Source organism: Myxine glutinosa, chromosome 1 (assembly GCF_964187855.1).
Source record: "Myxine glutinosa chromosome 1, kmMyxGlut1.1, whole genome shotgun sequence".
Classification (NCBI taxonomy): Eukaryota; Metazoa; Chordata; class Myxini; order Myxiniformes; family Myxinidae; genus Myxine; species Myxine glutinosa.
The window spans coordinates 126,512,408-126,538,828 of NC_136261.1; the positions used below are offsets into that span (position 1 = coordinate 126,512,408).

General features: G+C 47.4%; 1 protein-coding gene across 1 annotated transcript in view; it reads right to left on the reverse strand.

Moving 5' to 3' along the window:
- Positions 1–26,421, reverse strand: part of CCDC13 (coiled-coil domain containing 13) — a 113,859-nt gene that overhangs the window by 44,700 nt on the left and 42,738 nt on the right. The window contains exon 5 of the mRNA XM_068118130.2: positions 6,069–6,245. Coding sequence (XP_067974231.2) covers positions 6,069–6,245 — 177 coding nt within the window. The remainder of the gene's footprint in view (positions 1–6,068; positions 6,246–26,421) is intronic.

A 26,421-nucleotide genomic window follows, 5' to 3' on the forward strand; every position in this document is an offset into this window, starting at 1 on the left:
AACCAATTCCCATTGCCCAAACTGTGGTGCTTCTCAATTTGGGGTCTCACTCCCCTGATTCATCTCCCGGTGCCCTCGCCCAATTTCTGGGCTGTGACGTGTAGCTCTCCCAGCAGGTCTACCCACCTGCACACCTCCACCACTGTAGTTGCCACCCGAGCTTACCTGCTCCTCACCCTAACCTAACTAACTGGGGAAGGCCCTCTCGCACTCTCACCCCCTCAGTGCCCTCTCTGGCACGGGCTGCCCGATCCACACCCGGGATCCTCAGGCACCCACTGACACTAACGGCTCCCAGAGCCCACCTGCGGCCTCACCTGGCCGACATCCTCACAGTGGTGGAGCGCCCAACCAACTACACACACTAACAGGCTACACGCCCAGCCATTTCCACAACACTAATGCACCCATCCACAATACCATTCTGCAACCGCACCACAAATGCCAATATCCAACCACAATTTACCTATACCCTCTACCTAACACTTACACTACCCGCCCCGGGTACTCGTGAAAGGGGTCCACTCTTCCCCCATCCACACCTTCGCACCATGCACACCACTCCATACCACTTACTCCAACTCTCTCCACACCACTCATTCCAATACTCCTTGTATTCCACACACCTGTACTTGCACACCTGTGCTCTCACACCTGGTGCCACCTGCACCCTTCTCTCCCCAAGCACATTCGCGCTGATCCACAACACTCACTACTCCACACACCTGTCCAGTTGCACACCTGTGCAATCACACCTGTTCAATCCTCACACACACGGCATCATCTCATCTAACTACTCCCCTCTGAAACTTGCGCTTCCCAGTCGTCCCTTTAAACTATTGCTCTCCCTCGTCATTATAATCCACACTAATCTACCTGCGTCCCCACTACAGGTATCAGTCACTATCTAAACCTTAACGTTACCTAATGTCATCTTCGCTAGATCCCTACACACGATATATCCTAACCCACCCGGGCAAGTTTTCACTGCCATCAACCCCATAATCTATAGCGCATTTGCCCCACCTTGGTGAGGGATGACAGAGTTGCCATCCCACCATATCGGGCATCTCCCACTACCAATTTTGCACATCAAATTTCAACAAATCAATAATTTGCCAATCACTACCCATCATCTGCCAATCATTACTGCCAATCCTTTGCCAATCATCAAATTTTGTTTTTCTCTAATTTTGGGTCCAAAACACTAACCTCATCACCCGTCTACTTACTAATGCCTCTCGGTGCGCCAATTTACTTCTAAAGCTCGGCTTCGTACAGCCAAGCCATGAATGCGGGTTGTTTGGTGCCAGCGGCTGGATACGTCCCGCATTCGGTGCAAGGAAGGAGGTTTACCCGGGCCGAGATCCCACGCACCATCTCGGCACGGAGCCATCCCATGGCCCGATCTCGACCTGCCGGAATGCCTCAACAAAAAGTGGTCGCCATGACGACCCTTCCTATCGGGCTGCCCGCTCCGCCTAGTGGAGCCCGGACGCGGCCGTTCCAAGCGAGGCACAGCGTGGATCGCGTACGGCGGTTCTTTCGAAACCGCCGTGGTTCGGATCCCCGCTGGTCCTCGCGGCACGCGAAGCTGCCCGACGCGCACCGAGGGCCCGATTCGGCTATAAGTCGTTCTAACCTCTAACCCGGTTACCGTCGATGCTTCACCTGCATGCTTACATGCATACGCTACCCCTTTCTTGCTCATACATCCAGCCGTTCCCATGCTCCTCGTACCTTCTCTAACACACCCAGGTACACTCATTCCACTCACAGCCTTGGTCACACACCTGACCACCGAACACTTTGGCACACATTCGTTGTTCGCACACCTCACCAACACACCTCTTCGCGCCCCTTCCTCGGTCACCTCCTCTGTGACAATCACAGGTGTGCTTTCACTCGCACACCCAACCACGTGCCTCACTACCAATTCCAGCGTGCATTCCCACACACGCTCTACCATTCCAGGTGTGCATCCTTCCATTCCAGGTGTACATCCTTTCTCACCTGTCACAACCAACTCACGCTCCGCGTCACTCTTACTACTCTCACCTCCACTCTTGACAGCGCACTCACCCTTACTCTCGACAGCGCACTCTTTCCTCATGCACCCATCCGTTACACACCTTTCTCGCGCACACTCTTGCGCACACTCTCCCGTCACACCCTCTGTAACACTCACCACAGGTGTACACTCTTCCTTACTTTTGACAGCGCACTCTTTCCCCATGCACCTGTCCGTCACACATCTTTCTCGCACACCCTCTCCCGTTACATCCTCTGTAACACTCACCACAGGCGTGCATTCTCCCTTTACACCCTCCGTAACACTCCTCACTACGCGCTTCCATGTGCTCCCTCGCACACGCGCTACGACCGACTCACTCTCGACAGCACCCTCACTCCTTGGCACGCACTTTTTCCTCACACACCCCAGAGTCGGACTTTCTCGCACACCTCCTTTTTCACACACCAGACCTGTCGCGCACTTCACCAACGGCCTCTCACGAACACCCGGGTCCATCTCGACCCCCAAGCTTATTAAATCACCTGGCGCATCATACGCACGACCATATTGGTCACCACTTACACCGGGTCCTCTTCCTCTTCGCTTCTCCTCCATCACCTGCGAATCCCTCATCCGGTTAATGAGCACATCATCACGATCCGAACACAGACTTTGGACCAATTCTTTTATCTCCTCTTTTATCTCTTTCTTATCCCCTCTCCGTCGCTTCTTAATTTCGCTCACCCCTTCTTCCACTTCTTCTAATTTCTGCTTCACCTCTTTTATTTCCCGGTACGTCTCCTCAAGTTCGTCCTCTAAGGCTACCTTGACCGTTTCCATGTGCGTCCTCACCTGCCGGTCCTTCGTCTCCATTACCTCTGTCACCTCGTCCAACCTCGTTGTCAGTCCCTCACGTACCATCTGACATTGCCTCTGTGTCGCTACCAAGTCATTTTTTTAGGTCATTTTGTGTCGCTTTTAACCCTCCTATTACCGCTGTGTTCTTCTTTACCTAGTCCGTTAGTTCTTTTTGTCCCTCTGTCAGTTGTTCTACTCCCAGCGTCAACTCCTCTATACCCCCTTGTAACTTTACAGTCCCCTTTCTCACCTCCTTCTCCATGCGCTCCTTACAGTGCCTCACCTCCTCGCGCACTCCTCCGACCTCCTCACTCACACCTCTTCTGATCTCTTCTCCCATCACTTGCATCTCCTGCCCAGATGCCACCCTCATCTGCTCCATTTCCTCCCTGTGAGCATCCAATTTAGTTTCTACCCCCATTCTGACCCCCTCTATCTGCTGCCCCATTTGTTTAACTTCCCTTTCCGCTTGGTCCCTCATGTCCCTCAATTTGCCTTCCATACTGTTTTCTAACCCCTCTAACCCCTTTTGCATCCCTTCCATTTGATTCTCTTGAGCGGCCATTCTGTTTTCTACCCCCATTAACCCCTCCTGTATTTCCCCTAATCTATTGTCTAATCCCTCTATTCTACTCCCTAACCCTCCGATCTGGGCCCCCATGTCCTCCCTCAATTTCTCGCTATTGGACCCCATGTCCTCCCTCAATTTCTCGCTATTGGACCCCATCCTTTGTTCTAACCATTGGCTATTGGCCCCCATGTCCTCCCTCATTTTCTCGCTATTGGACCCCATGTCCTCCCTCAATTTCTCGCTATTCTGGGCCATAAGGGCCTTCATTTGTATTGAAAAAAGGTTCAAATCTACCAGCGGCGCTACTACGGTCGCGGGCGCGGTCGCCGTGGCCATGTGCGAGGCGCCATTTTGCGACCCTGCCACCCTCACTGCTTCGCTCTCCTCATGTCCCTCAATTTGGTCCTGGATCGACCCTGCCTCACTCTCCTCTACCGGAACCCAGCCGTCTTGATCTGCCATAGCGCGACTTTCAAAATTCGGGTTTTTATTTTTGTAAAACAAAATCAAATTTCGCCGTTAATAATTTCGAGCGCGTGAAGCGCGCTTCGGGTCCGATCTCACTCCTCAACACCAATTGTTACGGACACGACTTAAGATGTTGCTTGACCGAGCGGAATGGCCGCCGTGTTCGCACAGTTTACCCGATTACCCCCAACTCACCCGATTCCACTCGAACGTTGGCCGAATCGCGCTACGCTAAATCAATGAAGGAAAGGACACAACGGCTGGGATAAATGCAACGACACAAGGGGTACAGTTCTCAAGACCTCCGGAGGAGGATATAATTGGTGATGCAGAAACGGGTAGATTACACGGTAAGAGGTAAAGCACAGAAAAGATGGGCACTTAGACACAGTCTTATCTATCCCCGACAGACCACAGACAAACGGGACAAGACTGACTTACACGGGGATTGATGGCAGGGAAGGACAGGCAGTCGATAGCACAACGTGCACCTTGGCTCAGGGACAGGATACAGCACGGTCCAGTAGATGCAGGGAGGTGTCACAGCGCTCGGTTGGTGGCGTCTCTCTTCCTTCAAGTCCAGCGCGCATCTGACGTCACCTCCCTCTTCCTGCGCATGCTCAGCGGGGAGTGACACGCCCTCGGCTCATTAGCTCCGCCCCAGATGGAATCGGTCCGCCGCTTCTATTGGGTGCGGGGGGTTACCGGGCTCCGCCCTTGACGAGGAGCTGACAGCGAGCCCCTGCATGGTAACCCCGTCGGAGCACATGTTCAATGGCGGCTAACCAAGCCGGAGTGAGGACGCACACTCCCCGCGCCGCCGCCGCTGTTGTTGTTGTTGTTGTTGTACCATGAGGAAGAGCTGCGGGGAGGTATTGGGAGGTCCTAAACTTTCTAACGGTGCCATACAATCACATTCTGGTGCAACGAAGAGTCAGAATTAATGGAAACGAGTCCTTAACTGACATAGACTAAGAATAACTAGCAAGATGTCCTATAGTTGTCTACGTGAGATGCGGTGGACCTGGATGCGACATTTAATGGGGGAAAAAGGGGGAGGTCGGGTCTACAGAGTGTTGTTTACAGAAAATGGGACTAGGGAATGGGGGATTGGGGATAGTTGGGAAGTATTGGGGAAATAGGGGAATATTTACAAGCGGATATGGATGGAGGCCAATCTCATATCCGCAACAATATTTTACTTTTATTTTTTTATAATAATATTTTTACCTTTGGAAGAGGCCGTTGGGCCATTGCTCCCACGGAAATGCCATGATAAGCTATTTATAAACGTTGACTCGATGTTTGTTCAAGGAGGAAAAACACCTTGGGGAGGTGGGATATTATTGGTATTAATATTGTTTTGTAATAACATTAATATTACGCTATTATCGTTAGTTTGTTATTCGAAGCGCCCTTGGAAAAATGCCACGATAAAGCTAACTTAACATGGATATACACCTCAACATGCAACCCCATTGACGGCAATGGCAGGGAAAACCCGCTCGGGGGAGAAAACCCCCATGGGGAGGGGGGCAAATGAATACGCACAACCTTCATTGTGTAACCCTTAGTTATCCTGTCAAGTTTGGTTGAGATTGGATAAGTAACAACGGAATGTATCGCGGTCAAAAATTAATCAGACAGACAGAGACCAAATGGCGTATTTTAGTACGATAATACATTTTAGATACAATGCTATAATGACCCATTGTAGCACATTTTCGATAAGCTGTTTTCCAGGAATGCATCTTGAGCCGAAGCAAAGTAGCTTTATAAAACAGTTAACAAGAGGACTCATCGTCAATCTATTATTATCAGTATCAATAGTGATCGCATTTGATGATAGGATCTGCAGATTGTTATCAAGTGAAGGATGGTAAGATAATCTCACCTCCAACCTATTAAAATATGGTAAGCCAATATTGGTATATGGATCCATGCTATCGTTCCATATCGATCCATGCTATGCAGTCGTTAAAATCGTGAGTCTCTTCACTTTTAGTAATATCGTATATGTATATAATTCAAGTTCATGATATAATACTGCTATCACAAAGTTGTTTTAGACACTTACACAGTAATAGTAAACAGGAATGAAATAAACCTACTATATGGGCCCCAAGGTGTTTTGTCATACTTAAAAATGAGTCTTACCATCAGGGCAGTCACAAGTTCATCGTCATGATGGCTTTTGGTGAGGAAGGTGGCCATCTGCCCCTTCAGAGTCTTCACCTGAGTAGAGAGAAGGCCTACTCTTGCTTTGTAAGCCTCGATTTTGTGCTTGCTTTCATCATTCACTCTTGTGAGTTTGTTCACTTCATCCTTGAGTCTCTGCAACCCATACATTCTGCATGATGTCACACATCTAAACCAACCCCATAATCAATGTCAATGTATATAACCATGTGGGTTTGGAAACTTAGGTTATGGACACCACCAAACATTAGACACGGCACAAAAAAACAAAAAACAAAACTATATATACAGTGATTATAGAAAGTCTATACCCCCTCTCAAAATTTTCACCTTTTGTTGCCTTATAGCCTGCAATTAAAATGCATTAAATCAGACTTTTTCTACCTTTATTTACACATTGTAACCAACAACTTCCAAGTGGAAAACAAATTATACAAATATCAGAAAATTAATTAAAATACAAAACTAGAACATCTTGCTTGGATGCCACTATAACCGCTAAACCAACACCAGCCATTTAATTCAATAAATTAATTATTTAATTCCATTAATTATCTTCCAAATGGATGTTTAAATTTACCCAAACACAGTTTTCATTCATGCACTTCCTTGGAGTTCTCTTAGTATGCCTGCAAAGTTTTGGGCCGCTAAGATTCATGGTTTTGGAGTTGTGGAGACACACACACGGTGACATTTATTATTATTAAATGTATATGTATACGTACAGTCGTGGCCAAAAATATTGGCACCATTGCACTTTTTTTTCAAATAACTCACAATTTTCTCTAAAAAGAATAGGAAATTGACAAAAGTATTTGGTCTCCACAATATTCTTCATTTCACTGTTAATATTACAGAACCTTTGTTTTTGATTCAGAACTTAATATATCCCTTTAAATCAGAAAATAAAAAGAAATGGCATTGACAAAATTATTGACACCATCGACTTAATATTTGGTAGCACAGTCTTTGGACAAAATAACTGCAATCAAGCACTTCCTATAGCCATGAATAAGCTTCCTGCACCTCTCTACTAGCAGTTTGGCCCACTCTTCTTGTGCAAACTGCTCCAGTTCTTCCAGATTTGAAGGGTGCCTTCTCCCAACTGCTGTTTTCAGATCTCCCCACAGGTGTACAATGGGATTTAGATCTGGACTCATTGCTGGCCACTTCAGAACACCCAGCGTTTTGCTTGAACCATTCCTGGGTGCTTCCTGAAGTGTGTTTGGGTTCATTGTCCTGCTGCAAGACCCATGACCTTCGATGGAGACCCAGCTTTCTGGCACTGGGTTGAACATTGTGCTCCAAAATGCCTTGGTAATCTCCTGATTTCATGATGCCATGGACACATTCAATGTACCTAGTGCGAGAGGCAGCACAGCAACCCCAAAACATCACTGAACCTCCTCCATGTTTGATTGTAGGGAAGGTGTTCTTTTCTTTGAAGGCTTCATTTTGTTTTCTGTAAACATAGAGATGATGTGCTTTACCAAAAAGCTCTAATTTGGTCTCATCTGTCCACAGGACATTCTCCCAGAAGGATTTTGGCTTGTTCAGGTGTGTTTTGGAAGACTCCAGTCGGGCTTTCTTCTGTCTCTTTCAGCAGTGGGGTCCTCCTGTGGCTCCTACCACAGAAACCCCTTTCATTGAGCTGTCGACGGATGGTGTGAGTTTAAACTGTCGTACCTTGTGTCGAACGTCAGCTTGAATCTGTTTGGCAGGTGATCGAGGTGCTTTCTCCACCATTCGAACAATCCATCGCTGCTATCTTCGATCAAGTTTTCTCTTGCGGCCACATGCAGGGAGGTTAGCTGCAGTGCCATGGGCCTTAAACTTCCTGATAACATTGCATTCGGTGGACACAGGAACATCAAGGTCTCTGAAGATGCACTTGTAGCCTTGAGATTGTCCATGCTTGAATACAATTGTGTGTCTGCCCTCCTCAGACAATTCTCTGGTTTTCCTTCTTTTCTCCATGCTCATTGCGGTACACAACAACAGGCATTTTAAAGGCCATTTTCCCTGCAAGAGCAGGGGTTAGCCCTGCGGTCCCCATGACAATCTTCTCCATTTTTCCCTATTTTCTGCATCTCCCCTTGTTAACCCCCTTGCCCGCATTTCTTCTTCGACCATCTTTAGCCAAGTCTTTCTCGGTCTTCCCCGTCCTCTACTTCCTTCCACATTCATTTCCATCACTCTTCTCAACCAGTCACTTTCATCCTTCCTCAACACATGACCAAACCATCTCAAACTGTTTCTCTTCACAGCATCCATCACAGGCTCCATTCCCATCATCTTTCGCAATTCATCATTTGTATTCCTCTCAATCAACGATACTCCACACATCCACCGAACCATTCGCATTTCCACCCTTTCCAGCCTTCGTTGCTGCTCTACGTTCATTACCCATGTCTCGCTCCCATAAATCATAACACTTCTCACACATGCAGCATACACCTTTCCATGCAGCATATACCAGCATACACAGTGACACAAAACAGCAGAATGACTCCTTTTCTCTATTCAAACTGGTTGAATGAGTGATTTTTATATTGCAGGCACCTGCAACTCACCACAGGTGAGATGAATGCCAAAGTAAAGGAGAATCATCTGCTTGAAATCGAATTATTTCTAACAAATTCTGAAAGGTGCCAATAATATTGTCCGAACCCTTTTAGGATTTCTGTGTGGAATAAGCTAAGATTTAGTATTTGTTTCAGCTTTTTTGGTTTTGTTCCACTGCAAACCACAGAAATACATCTGTGCATACCAAAAGATTCTTTAATTTCAACAATTTTCTGGAATAAATGGTGCATTATTTGAAAAAAGTGCAAGGGTGCCAAATTTTTGGCCACGACTGTATACAACAACAACACAACATGCATTTTAAAAGGCCATTTTCCCTGCTAGAGCGGGGGTTAGCCTTGCGGTCCCCATGACAATCTTCTCCATTTTGCCCTATTTTCTGCATCTCTCCTTGTTAACCCCCTTGCCCGCATTTCTTCTTCCACCATCTTTAGCCAAGTCTTTCTCGGTCTTCCCCGTCTTCTACTTCCTTCTACATTCATTTCCATCACTCTTATCAACCAGTCACTTTCATCCTTCCTCAACACATGACCAAACCATCTCAACCTGTTCCTCTTCACAGCATCAATCACAGGCTCTATTCCCATCATCTTTCGCAATTCATCATTTGTCTTCCTCTCTCTCAACGATACTCCGCACATCCGTCGAACCATTCGCATTTCCACCCTTTCCAACCTTCGTTGCTGCTCTACGTTCATTACCCATGTCTCGCTCACATAAATCATAACACTTCTCACACATGCAGCATACACCTTTCCCTTCAGCTTCAACGACACTCCCCTCATCATCAGCACGCCACTCAATTCCCGAAACTTCTTCCATGCACATCTCACTCGAGCAACCGTTGCCGAGTCTGATCCACCTTCTCCATTCAGCATGTCTCCGAGGTAGCAAAATGTTTTCACACCTTCCAGCTTCACGCCGTCTCCAAGATCCAACTCAACATTTCCTCCATCTGCAGCTCCCTCTGTGCACACCTTACATTTGAATGTAGCTGCCACACTGGTTAATGACCCTCTCAGACCACTACATTTTTGATGAACCCACTAAGCGCACATTGTACACTGAATGGAGTTCACTCCGACACCCTTCCTACACAGGGCCACTTCCCAGTTCTTTCCACCTCACCACATGCTTTACCACTTGCCATCACCTTCGTCTTTCCGATATTCACCTTCAGACCTTTTGTCTCCATACATTCCTTCCACGTGTTCATCTTTTCCTTCGGTCCATCCATACTTTCCGCAATCAACACCAGATCATCTGCATACAACAACTCCCACGGTAAACCCTCCTTTACGTTCTGAGCCAGCACCTCCATCACAGCTACAAATAGTAGTGGACTGAGTACCGACCCCTGATGCACTCCCACCTTCACCTCAAACTCACCACTGTTCCCGTCCTTTGTCCTTACAGCTGTGCGCGCTCTTTTGTACATTGCCATCACTACTCTGATCAACCATTCCTCCACTCCTAACTTCCTCAATGCCCATGTCAATACTTTGCGTGGAACCCGATAGAATGCTTTCTCCAGATCAACAAACCCAAGAAACAACTTCTTCCTCTTCTCCATGTACTTCTCCTGCAACTGCCTCACAATGAAAAGCGCGTCTGTCGTTCCTCTTCCTGGCATGAATCCAAACTGCATTTCGTCGATCTTCACTTTCTTCCTTATCCTCCTCTCCAACACCCTTTCCAGTACCTTCATTCCATGCTCCAATAACTTTATCGCTCGGTATGAGCCACACTCCAGAGGGTCACCTTTCCCCTTGTATAGAGGGATGAGGGTACTCAGTTCCCAATCCACTGGAATGCGGCCTTCTTTCACCACCAGATAACAGATCTCTGTCATTCTCTTCACACCCCAACTTCCTGCTGCCTTCAACATATCTCCCACAACTCCCGTCGGCCCTCCCGCCTTTCTACCCTTCATTGCTTTTATCGCTTCCTCAACTTCCTTCTCAGTTATCTTCTCTGCCGGTCCTAAAACGGGGTTACTCTCTATGTTGCCATCCCATTCATTCTCTGTATTCAACAGCATTTCCATATATCTTTTCCATCTTCCTTTAATTCCATCTGGGTCGACAACGATTTGTCCCACTTCATCCTTCAAGCAACTCACCCCCATCACATCACACCTCTCTTTCGCTATCTGCTTTGCAATCCTGAATACTGCTTTCTGACCCTCTTCCGAATCCAAGCGTTCTCCGAACATTTTCCTACATGCCTCCTGCGCCTTTGCTACCTCTTTCTTTGCAGCCTTCCTGGCTGCCTTATAACTTTCATGCTCTGCTGTTTCTGCACCCGTACCCTTCGCCTTCTGCCACTCCTTGAACTTCTTCCTCTTCTCGTCAATCCTCTTTCCAACTTCATCATCCCACCACCATGTTTCCGAGTGCCTCGGTGGTCCTTTTGTCCATCTACATACCTCACCAACGGCTCCCAACAGACTAGCTTTCATTGACATCCAACCACTTTCAAGCTCAACCACATCATCCTCGACCCTACTCAGCCTCTCTTTTAATGCCTCCCTTACTGTCACCTCTTTCAACCTCCACACCTTCATTCTCGGTTGGTACTTCACCCGCCGAGCTCTCCTCGCACCTTTCACCCTTACGTCGCAGACAACCAAGTGGTGCTGTGAAACAGCCTCCTCCCCCGGGATCACCTTTGTGTCCCGGAGGTGCCCCCTATCTCGCCTACGCACCATCAGGTAGTCAACGGTTGTCGTCGACCCACCTGACGTGTATGTAACAAGCTTATTATCCTCTTTCTGGAACTGAGTATTACAAATCAACAAATCAGCTCCATCAGCAAACTCGAAAATCCTTTCACCTTCTCCAATTCTCACACCATATCCATAACCCCCATGAACTCTGTCAAAACCATCCATACTCCTTCCCACATGTCCATTTAGGTCTCCTCCTACCACAACAACTTCCTCATCTTTCACGTTTTCCATCAGCTTCTCTATCGCACACCAGAACTTGTCCTTCTCTTCATCGCTTCGACCAACCTGCGGAGCATATCCCGAGATGACGTTCACCAAGAGCTTTCCAATCATCATTTTCACCATCATCAACCTATCACTCACTCTAGTCACACTCACCACACTGTCTACAAACTCCTCAGAAAACAGGACACCAACACCATTCACGCCCTCCAGGCACCCTTGCCACACAAACTTGTATTTCTATCCCTGCCTACCCTTCACCATTCTCACACCACTTCCCTTCCATCTCGTCTCTTGCACACAACATATGTCCACTCTTCTTCTGACCAATACTTCCACCACTTCTCCTGATCTCCCTGTCATTGTCCCTACATTCCATGTCCCAAACCTCAGAAACCGATCTCCACTTCGGGCTGTACCCTGCCCACATGTAGTTGTAATTGTCATGGTTCTCTTTTTGAGGCAATGTTTTTATGGCCGGATGCCCTTCCTGACGCCAACCCTCTTAGTCGCCTCTTACGACACGCAGGGATACGGCGTACCTATTCTTATCCAGGGTATACACTGGGACTGGCCACGACTGTATACACACACATATATATATATATATATATATATATATATATATATATATATATATATATATATCTATATATAAAGGAGGAGTGTATGTGTGTCTGTCTGGATGTCCACTTATAACTCAAGAACTACACATCGGAGAAAAGTTTTAGACACAGATTCGGAATCAGCATAAAATTCCGGTGGTTATAGACTACTTTTTATTTTAATATCAATGGTTTAAAAAACTGCGCCAGCTGCAATTCCATGGTGTAGTTTGTGGCGGCGCTATTGCCCCTTTCCGATCCCATGACGCATTGCGGTTCCGATTCGCGATAAGGTCTATGCACTATCACCGACACTTTTCCACCTTTTCCATACCTTTTAATCAGATTTAACTTATCGTCCATCGTAACCACATTACGCTTGGAAACACTAGCATTATCCTTCTTCGGACCCATGGCTAACACAGACACAGTAAAGGAATACTGTACGTCGCCTCTGTTTTGAATGAGAATCAGCAGTTGCGCGTACGTACAGTATACTGTATGTACATATATATATATATTTTTAATGTGCTTTTTATTGTATTTTAAATTGTTTTTTAGCTTCTTTTATTGTTAATTTATGTACTATTTTATTTATTTTAAATATATTTTTAAGGAAAACAAATGTTTTCACGTCCGTAGGAGTGATGTAATGTCGCACATAATGACGTTCGCTGCCCGGTCATGAAAGAAATTATGATTCTCTTGACAAAGTGACATGAAGATCAGGCAGTAAACTTCCCAACTGAGTTTCTCAACAGTCGTCAGCCTCAAGGACTCCCAACACAAAGGTTGATTCTCAAGGTGGGAGCACCAATCATGCTTCTGAGGAATCTTGATCCACCAAAGCTGTGTAATGGAACACGATTGACAATCCAGCAAATGATGCCGCATGTCCTAGAGGCAACCATCCTCTCAGGACAATACAGAGGAGAGAAAGTATTCATTCCAAGGATACCACTTATTCCACCTGACCTTCCATTCTCCTTCAAGAGGATTCAGTTCCCCATCAGGCTATGTTTTGCTATGTCCATCAACAGAATGCATAAGCAATCAATGAAGGTTGTCGGCCTGAACTTCACAGAACAAGTGTTTGCACATGGCCAGCTGTACGTGGTCTGCTCGAGGGTTGGAAAACCAAGCAATCTTTATGTCTTGGTACCAAGTAGGAAAACCAGAAATGTTGTATACCCAGAGGTTTTGAGAAATTGAAAATTGAAAAAACCTCATGTATGAAATGTACTGTGATATTGCTCTAAAATATACATGTTCTTTTCATCATATATTTGTATTATTCTTATTCAACCTGGGCGAAGCCGGGTACCTCAGCTAGTATATATATATATATATATATATATATATCTTATATAAATAAAGGAGGAGTGTCTGTGTGTGTGTGTGTCTGTCTGGATGTCCGCTTATAACTCAAGAACTACACGTCGGAGAAAAGTTTTAGACACAGATTCGGAATCAGCATAAAATTCCGGTGGTTATAGGCTACTTTTTATTTTAATATCAATGGTTTAATAAACCGGGCCAGCTGCAATTCCATGGTGTAGTTTGTGGCGGCGCTATTGCCCCTTTCCGATCCCATGACGCATTGCGGTTCCGATTCGCGATAAGGTCTATGCGCTATCACTGACACTTTTCCACCTTTTCCATACCTTTTAATCAGATTTACCTTATCATCCATCGTAACCACATTACGCTTGGAAACACTAGCATTATCCTTCTTTGGACCCATGGCTAACACAGACACAGTAAAGGAATACTGTACGTCGCCTCTGTTTTGAATGAGAATCAGCGGGTGCGCGTACGTACAGTATACTGTACGTACATATTTATATATTTTTAATGTGCTTTTAATTGTATTTTAAATTGTTTTTTAGCTTCTTTTATTGTTAATTTATGTACTATTTTATTTATTTTAAATATATTTTTCAGGAAAACAAATGTTTTCACGTCCGTAGGAGTGACGTAATGTCGCACATAATGACGTTCGCTGCCCGGTCATGAAAGAAATTATGATTCTCTTGCCAAAGTGACATGAAGATCAGGCAGTAAACCTCCCAACTGAGTTTCTCAACAGTCGTCAGCCTCAAGGACTCCCAACACACAGGTTGATTCTCAAGGTGGGAGCACCAATCATGCTTCTAAGGAATCTTGATCCACCAAAGCTGTGTAATGGAACACGATTGACAATCCAGCAAATGATGCCGCATGTCCTAGAGGCAACCATCCTCTCAGGACAATACAGAGGAGAGAAAGTATTCATTCCAAGGATACCACTTATTCCACCTGACCTTCCATTCTCCTTCAAGAGGATTCAGTTCCCCATCAGGCTATGTTTTGCTATGTCCATCAACAGGGCGCATGGGCAATCAATGAAGGTTGTAGGCCTGAACTTCACAGAACAAGTGTTTGCCCATGGCCAGCTGTACGTGGGCTGCTCGAGGGTTGGAAAACCAAGCAATCTTTATGTCTTGGCACCACGTAAGAAAACCAGAAATGTATACCCAGAGGTTTTGAGAAATTGAAAATTGAAAAAACCTCATGTAGGAAATGTACTGTGATATTGCTCTAAAATATGAGATGTTCTTTTCATCATATGTTTGTATTATTCTTATTCAACCCGGGCGAAGCCGGGTACCTCAGCTAGTATATATATATATATATATATATATATATACATATATATATATTGTTGCGAATATGGAATTTGGCCTCCATATCCGCTTGTAAATATTCCCCTATTTTCTCCGATACTCCCCAACTCTCCCTTACCCCATTCCCTAGTCCCATTGTCTGTAAACAACACCCATTAGAGCCGATCTTCCCCTTCATCCCCCCATTAAATGTCGTGCCCAGGTCCCCCGCACCACACGTAGACAACTTTCGGACATCTTCCTAGTTATTCTTAATCTATGTCAGTTAAGGCCTCGTCTCCATTAATTATGACTCTTCGTTGCACCAGAATGTGATTATATGGCACCTGTTAGGAAGTTTAGGACCTCCCCATACCTCTCCGCATCTCTTCCCCATGAAGAAGCGCCAACTACAACAACAACAACAAAAGAGGGGGGCGGCGCGGTGACGGCATGGGGAGTGGGCGTCCTCCTTCCGGCTCGGTTAGCCGCCATTGACCACGCGCTCCACGGGGTTACCACGAAGGGGCTCCCTGTCGGCCCCTCGTCAAGGGCGGAGCCGGTAACCCCCGCACCCAATGAGAAGCCATGGGCCGATGCCATCTGGGGCGGCGCTAACGAGCCGAGGGCGTGTCACTCCCCGCCGGATATACGCGGCCCCGCGCCGGACGTGACGTCAGATGCGCCCCGAGCTTGGAAGGACAAGACGCCACCCTCCCGAGCGCTGAGCGACCTCCCCGGCATCTCCACCAAAGTCGCGACCCACGAGCGCTGAGCGACCTCCCCGCATCTGCTGGACACCACCGTACGTGATTCTGTCCCTGAGCCAGGTGCACCTGAGCCATCGACTGCCGCTTTCCTTGCCATCAAATCCCGTGTGAGTCAGCGTTGTCCCGTTTATCTGTGGTCTGTCTAGGGTTAATATAAGAGTGTGTCTAAGTGCCTGTCTTCCTATGCTGTCCCTCTTGTAGTTGTAATCTAACCTTTTTCCGTACGAATATACTTGAGAACTGAACCCCTGGTGTCGTATTGTGTCATTATAATCCAGCCGGGTGTCTTCTTTTTCTTATTGAGCCAGCATAGCGCGATTAGTCAACCCCGGGTGCAATCGGGGTAACTTGTACGGATACGGCGGCCATCCCGCTCGGCCCACCATACCATCAAAGTCGTATCTGTAACAATTGGTGTCAGGAGTGGGATTCGAGGCCCGACCAAATTTTGAAAAAAAAAAACGAATAGAGGAAAAAAAAAATTTGGTCAAAATTTGGAGCGGCCGAAATTTGTTTTGTTTTACGAAACTCGAATTTTGCAAGTCGCGCTATGGCGGATCAAGACGGCTGGGGTCCGGTAGGGGAGAGTGAAGCAGGGTCGGTCCAGGACCAAATTGAGACACGTGAGGAGAGCGAAACAGCGGGGGTAGCAGACGCGCGAAATGGCGCCTCGCACATAGCTACGGCGGCCGCACCCGCTGCACAAGTGGGAGGGATGGCCCAGATGCAGGTCCTCATGGAGCAATTTATGGCGCAAATGCAGGCGTCCCTCAAACTGCAGAGTAACCAATTGGGGAACCGGATGGATGCTCAGGGTGAGCGATTGGAGGGCCAAATGGGGGTAATGGGAAACCAAATGGGGGTAATGAGGGACGAAGCGAGGGGTACCGGTGAGAAGTTAGACAATAATTTTGAGGAGTTAGACAAGAAAATTGGGAAGTTAGACAATAATTTTGAGGGGTTAGACAACGGGATAAAAGAAGTGAAAAATGGGTTAATGGGGGTAGAAAATAGAATGGCTGCCCAGGAGAATCAGATAGAGGGAGTGAAAAATGGGTTAGAGGGGTTAGAAAACAGTATGGAAGGCAAATTGAGGGACATGAGGGACCAAGCGGAAAGGGAAGTTAAACAAATGGAGCAGCAGATAGAGGGGGTCAGAATGGGGGTAGAAACCAAACTGGATGCTCACAGGGAGGAAATGGAGCAGATGAGGGTGGCATCTGGGCAGGAGATGCAAGTGATGGGAGAGGAGATCAGAAGAGGAGTGAGTGAGGAGGTCGGAGGAGTGCGCGAGGAGGTGAGGCACTGTAAGGAGCACATGGAGAAGGAGGTGAGAAAGGGGACTGTAAAGTTACAAGGGGGCATAGAGGACCTGACGCAGGAGGTGGAGCAGCTGACGGTGGGACAGACGGAGTTAGTGGAGCAGGTTCAAAGGAACACTGCGGTATTAGGAGGTTTAAAAGCGACACAAAACGACATAAAAAACGACTTGATAGCGACAAAGAGGGAATGTCAGATGGTACGTGAGGGACTGACAACGAGGTTGGACGAGGTGATAGAGGTAATGGAGACGAAGGACCGGCAGGTGAGGACGCACCTGGAAACGGTCAAGGTAGCCTTAGAGGATGAGCTTGAGGAGACGTACCGGGGAATAAAAGAGGTGAAGCACAAATTAGAAGAAGTGGAAGAAGGGATGAGCGAAATTAAGAAGCGACGGAGAGGGGATAAGAAAGAGATAAAAGAGGAGATAAAAGAATTGGTCCAAAGTCTGTGTTTGGATCGTGATGATGTGCTCATTAACCGGATGAGGGATTCGCAGGTGATGGAGGAGAAGCGAAGAGGAAGAGGACCCGGTGTAAGTGGTGACCAATATGGTCGTGCGTATGATGCGCCAGGGGATTTAAGAAGCTTGGGGGTCGAGATAGACCCGGGTGTTCGTGAGAGGCCATTGGTGAAGTGTGCGACAGGTCTGGTGTGCGAAAGAGGAGGTGTGCGAGAAAGTCCGACTCTGGGGTGTGTGAGAAAAAAGTGCGTGCCAAGGAGTAGTGAGGGTGCTGGCGAGAGTGAGTCGGTCGTAGCGTGTGTGCGAGGGAGCACATGGGAGCGCGGTGTGGTGAGTGTTACAGAGGGTGTGACGGGAGAGTGTGCGCAGGAGTGTGCGCGAGAAAGGTGTGTGACGGACAGGTGCATGAGGAAAGAGTGCGCTGTCAGAAGTAAGGAAGAGTGTCCACCTGTGGTGAGTGTTACAGAGGGTGTAACGGGAGAGTGTGCGCGAGAAAGGTGTGTGACCGACAGGTGCATGAGGAAAGAGTGCGCTGTCAGAAGTAAGGAAGAGTGTCCACCTGTGGTGAGTGTTACAGAGGGTGTAACGGGAGAGTGTGCGCGAGAAAGGTGTGTGACGGACAGGTGCATGAGGAAAGAGTGCGCTGTCAAGAGTAAGGGTGAGTGCGCTGTCAGGAATGGAGGTGAAAGTAGTGAGAGTGACATGGAGCGTGAGTTAGTTGTGACAGGTGAGCGAGGATGTACACCTGGGATGGAAGGATGCGCACCTGGAATGGTAGAGCGTGAGTGGGAATGCACGCTGGAGTTGGTGGTGAGGCACGTGGTTGGGTGTGCGAATGAGGGCACACCTGTGATTGTCACAGAGGAGGTGACCGAGGAGGGGGCGCGAAGAGGTGTATTGGTGAGGTGTGCTACCAACGAGTGTGTGCCAAAGTGTTCGGTGGTCAGGTGTGTGACCAAGGCGGTGAGTGGAATGGGTGTACCTGGGTGTGTAAGGAACGGTACGAGGGGCATGGAAACGGCTGGATGTGTGAGCAAGGAACGGGCTGCGGGGTGTAAGCATGCAGGTGAAGCATCGACGTTAGACGGGATAGAGTTTAGAACGACTTATAGCCGAATCGGGCCCTCGGTGCGTGCTGGGCCTCGCTTTGAACGGCCGCGTCTGTGCTCCACTAGGCGGAGCGGGCGGCCCGAGAGAAAGAGTCGTCATGGCGACCACTTTTTGGTGAGACGTGCCGGCAGGTCGAGATCGGGGCATTGGATGGCTCCGTGCCGAGATGGTGCGTGGGATCTCGGCCCGGGTAAACCTCCTTCCCTGCACCGAATGCGGGACGCACCCAGCCGCTGGCACAAAACAACCAGCATCCATTGCTTGGCTTTACGAAGCCGGGCTTTGGACAGGGATTGGCGCACCGAGAGGTATTAGTGAGTAGACTGGGTGATGAGGTTAGTGTTTTGGACCCAAAATTGGAGAAAAACAAAATTTGATGATTGGCAAGGGATTGGCAGTAGTGATTGGCAGATGATGGGCAGTGATTGGCAAATTTTTGATTTATTGAAATTTGATGTGCAAAATTGGTAGTGAGAGACCCCCGATGTGGTGGGATGGCAAATCCACCATCCTTCCCATGGTGGGGCAAATGCGCAATAGCTTATGGGGTGTATGGCAGTGAAAACTAGCCCGGGTGGGTTAGGATATGGTGTGTAGGGATCTAGCGAAGATTGACATTAGGTAACGTTAAGATTAGTTAGTGACTGATACCTGTAGTGGGGACGCAGGTAGATTAGTGTGGATTATAATGACGAGGGAGCGCAATAGTTTAAAGGGACGACTGGGAAGCGCAAGTTTCAGAAGGGAGTAGTTAGCTGAGATGATGCCGTGTTTGTGAGAATTGAACAGGTGTGATTGCACAGGGGTGCAACTGGACAGGTGTGTGGAGCAGTGTATGAGTAGTGAGTGTGTGGATCAGCGCGAATGCGCTTGGGGAGAGAAGGGTGCAGGTGGCACCAGGTGTGAGAGCACAGGTGTGCAGGTACAGGTGTGTGGAGAGAGTTGGAGTGAGTGGTACGGAGTGGTGTGCATGGTGCGAAGGTGTGGATGGGGGAAGAGTGGACCCCTTTCACGAGCACCCGGGGCGGGTAGTGTAAGTGTTAGGTAGAGGGTGCAGGTAAATTGTGGTTGGATATTGGCATTTGTGGTGCGGTTGCAGAATGGTGTTGTGAATGGGTGCATTAGTGTTGTGGAAATGGCTGGGCGTGTAGCCTGTTAGTGTGTGTAGTTGGTTGGGCACTCCACCACTGTGAGGATGTCGGCCAGGTGAGGCCGCAGGTGGGCTCTGGGAGCCGGTAGTTGTGAGTGGGTGCCTGAGGATCCCGGGTGTGGATCGGGCAGCCCAGTGCCAGAGAGGGCACGGAGTGGGGAGAGAGCCAGAGGGCCTTCCCCAGGTAGTTAGGTTAGGGTGAGGAGCAGGTAAGCTCGGAGGCAACTGCAGTGGTGGAGGTGTGCAGGTGGGTAGACCCACTGGGAGAGGTACACGCCGCAGCCCAGAAATTGTGCGAGGGCACCGGGAGATGAATCGGGGGAGTGAGACCCCAAATTGAAGAGCACCACAGTTTGGCCAATGGGAATTGGTTTTTAGAACCCATAGTGTAAGAGGGCCAATGGTTTGGCCGGAGGAAGACCCCGGGTAGTGTAAAGTTGTTAAAGTCATTTAGGAGATAGTTAGGATTGATGAACCTGTCGCACCATACGCAGCCACTTACCTGTGGTGATGATGATGACTCCACACCTGTGTTTTCTTTGTTTTGTTGCAGGAGATGAATCGCTGTGTGGATTTGTGAGACGCATCACGACGTGGATGAGACATTGGGGTGATTCCATCTCTCCCTCCCTAGGAGGGACTGATGATGAATTGGTAATGGCAAATTATGATGTTGAGTTGGAGATGGCAAATTTTGATGAGAGTTGAAAATGGCAAATTTGATTGGTTAGGAGGGAGAGAAGACGAATTTGGTTTATGGGAGGAACGGGGAAGACAGTAGGGATGTTTGTTGATTTGTAAAGTAGATGTTTATGGGTAGTGTTGTGTTTTGTGGATACAGTAAGGGGTAAGGGAGGGGCCATGTAGGTTACCTGGTGGGGGGGGGGCGTACGATAGGAACGTACCTGTCTCACCTGGTTCCCATGTGCCCCCAGTGTGCATTACCTTATATTGCGTGCACTTTTGCGCCCTTACCACCTTACTCACTTGTTTCTTCTTTTGTCTCCCACCTCCGAGGATCTGGCTTTGGGGTAGAGAGAGAGGAGAGAGAGGTGCTGGCTACGCAGTTGTGGGCCTGCACTTTCGCTGTTGGCTGCCTGGATCGATACACCATATGGACCGCAATGTTTGTGGCCACCCACAATGGACCGCAGCTCTTTTGCGGCCAAGCACCACCCGTGGAAGGACCTATGGGTCAACGTGGCACCTATGCCATAAAGGTGAACCACTGTTAATTAACACCAAGTGCACCACAAGAAGAGCAAGAGACACCTGCAGGGTTAGGGGTTGTCGAATTTATTTTTATTCCAAGGAACAATGGTGACTGCACCGGATGGTGCTGACTGTGTGGTAGGGTGGTGCTTTTGATGCTGGGAAAGGGTGCTCTGCACGTTATTAAAGGCCGTCGGCCACAGAGCACTCGTGGGTTGGTGTATCGATGTTGGCAAGCGCGCTCTCTCTATGCATAACATCTGCATGTGTTCCTCCAAAAACAGGTCCTGGATCGTAGTGTAAATAGCAGCGTAGTCGTGTAAATAATGCTCCCTACCGGCTGTATGTTTAGTTTGAGAATTCTTTCCGGATTCGGTTATCCTGTGGGTGTGTTTCTGTGAGGAGAAGGGTGCAACGTCGCAGGGGGACATATTTACTCATTTGTGAATATCTGTAAAACTGTCGCACTCAGGGTAGAGTTAATAGTAGAGGGAACTACATTGCGTGCCACACTAAAGTAGGTAAAAATTTATCGGGTCGGGACGCCCCGAGGGTAGAGAAGGGTGCAATGTTGCGAATATGGAATTTGGCCTCCATATCCGCTTGTAAATATTCCCCTATTTTCTCCGATACTCCCCAACTCTCCCTTACCCCATTCCCTAGTCCCATTGTCTGTAAACAACACCCATTAGAGCCGATCTTCCCCTTCATCCCCCCATTAAATGTCGTGCCCAGGTCCCCCGCACCACACGTAGACAACTTTCGGACATCTTCCTAGTTATTCTTAATCTATGTCAGTTAAGGCCTCGTCTCCATTAATTATGACTCTTCGTTGCACCAGAATGTGATTATATGGCACCTGTTAGGAAGTTTAGGACCTCCCCATACCTCTCCGCATCTCTTCCCCATGAAGAAGCGCCAACTACAACAACAACAACAAAAGAGGGGGGCGGCGCGGTGACGGCATGGGGAGTGGGCGTCCTCCTTCCGGCTCGGTTAGCCGCCATTGACCACGCGCTCCACGGGGTTACCACGAAGGGGCTCCCTGTCGGCCCCTCGTCAAGGGCGGAGCCGGTAACCCCCGCACCCAATGAGAAGCCATGGGCCGATGCCATCTGGGGCGGCGCTAACGAGCCGAGGGCGTGTCACTCCCCGCCGGATATACGCGGCCCCGCGCCGGACGTGACGTCAGATGCGCCCCGAGCTTGGAAGGACAAGACGCCACCCTCCCGAGCGCTGAGCGACCTCCCCGGCATCTCCACCAAAGTCGCGACCCACGAGCGCTGAGCGACCTCCCCGCATCTGCTGGACACCACCGTACGTGATTCTGTCCCTGAGCCAGGTGCACCTGAGCCATCGACTGCCGCTTTCCTTGCCATCAAATCCCGTGTGAGTCAGCGTTGTCCCGTTTATCTGTGGTCTGTCTAGGGTTAATATAAGAGTGTGTCTAAGTGCCTGTCTTCCTATGCTGTCCCTCTTGTAGTTGTAATCTAACCTTTTTCCGTACGAATATACTTGAGAACTGAACCCCTGGTGTCGTATTGTGTCATTATAATCCAGCCGGGTGTCTTCTTTTTCTTATTGAGCCAGCATAGCGCGATTAGTCAACCCCGGGTGCAATCGGGGTAACTTGTACGGATACGGCGGCCATCCCGCTCGGCCCACCATACCATCAAAGTCGTATCTGTAACAATATATATATATATATATATATATATATATATATATATATATACATAGATATATATATATATATACATAGATATATATATATATATACATAGATATATATATATATATATACATAGATATATATATATATACATATATATATATATATATATATATATATATATATATATATATATATATATATATATATATATATATATATATATATATATATATATATATACAGTGGAACCTTGACTTACGAGTGCCCCAACTTACGAGTTTTTCGAGATACGAGCCGTCGCTCCGGCGGTTTATTGCTTTGAGATGCGAGCCGAGATCCGAGTTACGAGCTTTCACCACCCGGTCACGTGGTTATCTTGCCGTTCAAGTACAGTATCTCTGTCGTATAGCGCTGCATTTTAGTTTTCGCATTTCGGTTATTTTGAGTTTACGCCGCCAGGTGGGTTCCGGTCACGTGGTTATCTTGCCGTGCACGTACAGTACGTATCTCTGTCGTATAGCGCTGCATTTTTTTTTTCGCATTTTGGTTATTTCGAGTTCATGCCGCCAGGTGGGTTCTGGTCACGTGGTTATCTTGCCGTGCACGTACAGTACGTATCTCTGTCGTATAGCGCTGCATTTTTTTTTCGCATTTTGGTTATTTCGAGTTCACGCCGCCAGGTGGGTTCTGGTCACGTGGTTATCTTGCCGTGCACGTACAGTACGTATCTCTGTCGTATAGCGCTGCATTTTTTTTTTCGCATTTTGGTTATTTCGAGTTCACGCCGCCAGGTGGGTTCTGGTCACGTGGTTATCTTGCCGTGCAAGTACAGTACGTATCTCTGTCGTACAGCGCTGCATTTTTTTTTTCGCATTTTGGTTATTTCGGAAAATTTCTTAGTTTTAACCATGGGGCCTAAGAAAGTGAGTGGCAAGTGCAGTGCTGAGAAGAAGAAGAGGATGATGTGCTTGGATATAAAACACGCAATCGTCGAAAAACATGAGCGAGGTGTCGAGGAGGACGTATATAACGGCAGAGGAGAAGAGCATGCCAGGCCACAACTTGTTCAGAATGCCGGCGATAGCTCGCCTTCTCTTTGTGGAAAACACGGTGAGATCCTTAACATCCAACAACTAATGGGACGCAAACGGGGCGCCCAGTTTAGCGGTACACACATTGATGAATCACCCTGCCTGTGATTCACCCATGACAGGTTATAGCTGGGTCGGGATTCAAACCCAGGCTGGACAGTTTAGACTTTAGAGTCAAGTGTGCGTACCTCCAGTCCAGGCCATCCTGCCAACTTGTATGCTGCATACAGGTGAAATATAAAGCGCGAGATATTTTTATATATACTGTATATTTAAAAAAAAATTGGTGTGGTTTTTGGCGGGCTGGAACGGATTAATAGCATTTCAATGCATTTCAATGGGGAAATTTGATTTGAGATACGAGCAATTTGAGTTACGAGCTCGGTCACGGAACGAATTAAACTCGTAAGTCAAGGTTCCACTGTATATATATATATATATATATATATATATATATATATATATATATATATATATATATATATATATATATATATATACAGTGAAACCTTGACTTACGAGTGCACCAACTTACGAGTTTTCCGAGATACGAGCCGTCGCTCGGGCGGTTTATTGCTTTGAGATGCGAGCCGAGATCTGAGTTACGAGCTTACGCCACCCGCCACCAGGTGGGTTCCGGTCACGTGGTTATCTTGCCGTGCAAGCATTTCTGCCGTATATCGCTGCTGCTTTGTTTTCGCATGTTGGTTATTTTGGAGCTTACGCCACCCGCCACCAGGTGGGTTCCGGTCACGTGGTTATCTTGCCGTGCAAGCATTTCTGCCGTATATCGCTGCTGCTTTGTTTTCGCATGTTGGTTATTTTGGAGCTTACGCCACCCGCCACCAGGTGGGTTCCGGTCACGTGGTTATCTTGCCGTGCAAGCATCTCTGCCGTATATAGCTGCTGCTTTGTTTTCGCATTTTGGTTATTTTGGAAAATTTCTTAGTTTTAACCATGGGTCCTAAGAAATTGAGTGCCAAGGGCAGTACTGAGAAGAAGAAGAGGATGATGTGCTTGGATATAAAACACGCAATCGTCGAAAAACATGAGCGAGGTGTGCGTGCTGTCGACTTGGCGAGGCAGTACGATCGTAGCAGTACGATCGAAACATTTTGAAAGGGAGGAAGAAACAAACCTCGTTGGACAGGTTTTTATTGAAACGCCCTGCAAGTGAAAGCGAGGAAAGTGTGGCGAAAAAGGCAAAAGTTATCTCCTCCACCTCCGCCAGCATCTTCGTCTGATCTTCAAGGTAAATACACTTAATAAAACCAGTTTATTTCTTTACATTGTGGCGGACACGGAAGCTCACTGGCGTGGTGACATCATTCCGCGCACCAAGTGGGCGGGGGCCACGCCGAGGGGTAGGCGTGGCCTCCGGATATACACCGGGCGCGCAGCCCGAAGCGCGCCAGTGTTACAGTGAGCTCTTGAATAAAGACTCTTACAAATTACCGCGTTGTCCGTTTACAAGCAGCGCGCGTAACGCCGCTTATTATGTACAGTATATACGAGGTCGTGCTTGTTTATACATTATTTGTTATTTATAAAGTACATTTTTCTTATTTAAAAACACGTAACTAAAAAAATTGGTGTGGTTTTTTGGGGGCTGGAACGGATTAATAGCATTTCAATGCATTTTAATGGGGAAATTTAATTTGAGAAACGAGCAAATTGAGTTACGAGCTCGGTCACAGAACGAATTAAACTCGTAAGTCAAGGTTTCACTGTATATATATATATATATATATATATATATATATATATATATATATATATATATATATATATATATATATATATATATATGGCTTGAGATCCCCCTCCCCCTTTGTCTTAAATGATGTTTGAGCAATTAACAAAATATAACCAATTTATGTGTGTTGCTTTGCTTAACTTTATCCATTATATTTCCTGTTAAGGAGTTAAGTTACTGTGTTGGCATATTCTCTTTATTGTTCCTGCCCTAACTGTGGCTCCATTGTATAAAGTTGCCAGCCGTTACCAATCAGATGAATGCCGACACTTTTACGATCACGGCCACCCTTATCCTCGTGTGCTTTTACTGACCTTCAACAATGTTTATCCAAACTACGGACAATGTGTGATCTGGATATAGGCCAGGCATGGTCTCCAGTTGAACCCCCCTTTTCTTGCTGAACAAAGGGTGAGATCAAAGTGTGAGCCGATGAGTCACCCTTTATCTTTCAATTGTGATCGCTATATAAAGCAAACCGGGTTCAGCTCCCTTTCAGAGCATCTTGTTGGAACGTTGGTCTTTGTGAGCTTCTATCTCGACATTTTGCTTTCCACAAGCTTGTGTTTGACGAATCCAATAAATATATCAGTTGTTCCTTCTCAGTCTTGAGTCCTAAGTCAACGGATCCCGTCAATTGGCGAGCCAGGCAGGAGTCAGCTCGGCAGACTCGGGACGCGGCTCCAGGCGCGAGTGAGTGGAAAAAAAAACAAGCTGGTTTTAATCGGTCCGGGTGAGGTGAGTTTTGGGTTTATTTTGTTATAGACTGGGATTTTAGGCTAAATTGGAACCCACTCTGTCGCAGAGGTGCCGTTTGCCCCGTCCCCTGCTCGAGCCTGATCCTCGAACAAAATTTAAGAATGAGCCGTTTGGGGCTCCGGAGCAACTGACTATTTATGGATTCGTTGGGGTAACGTTACGGGAGTAAAGTGCCCCAAGAGGGCCCAAGAGGGTAGGAAATAGATTGGTTTCGTA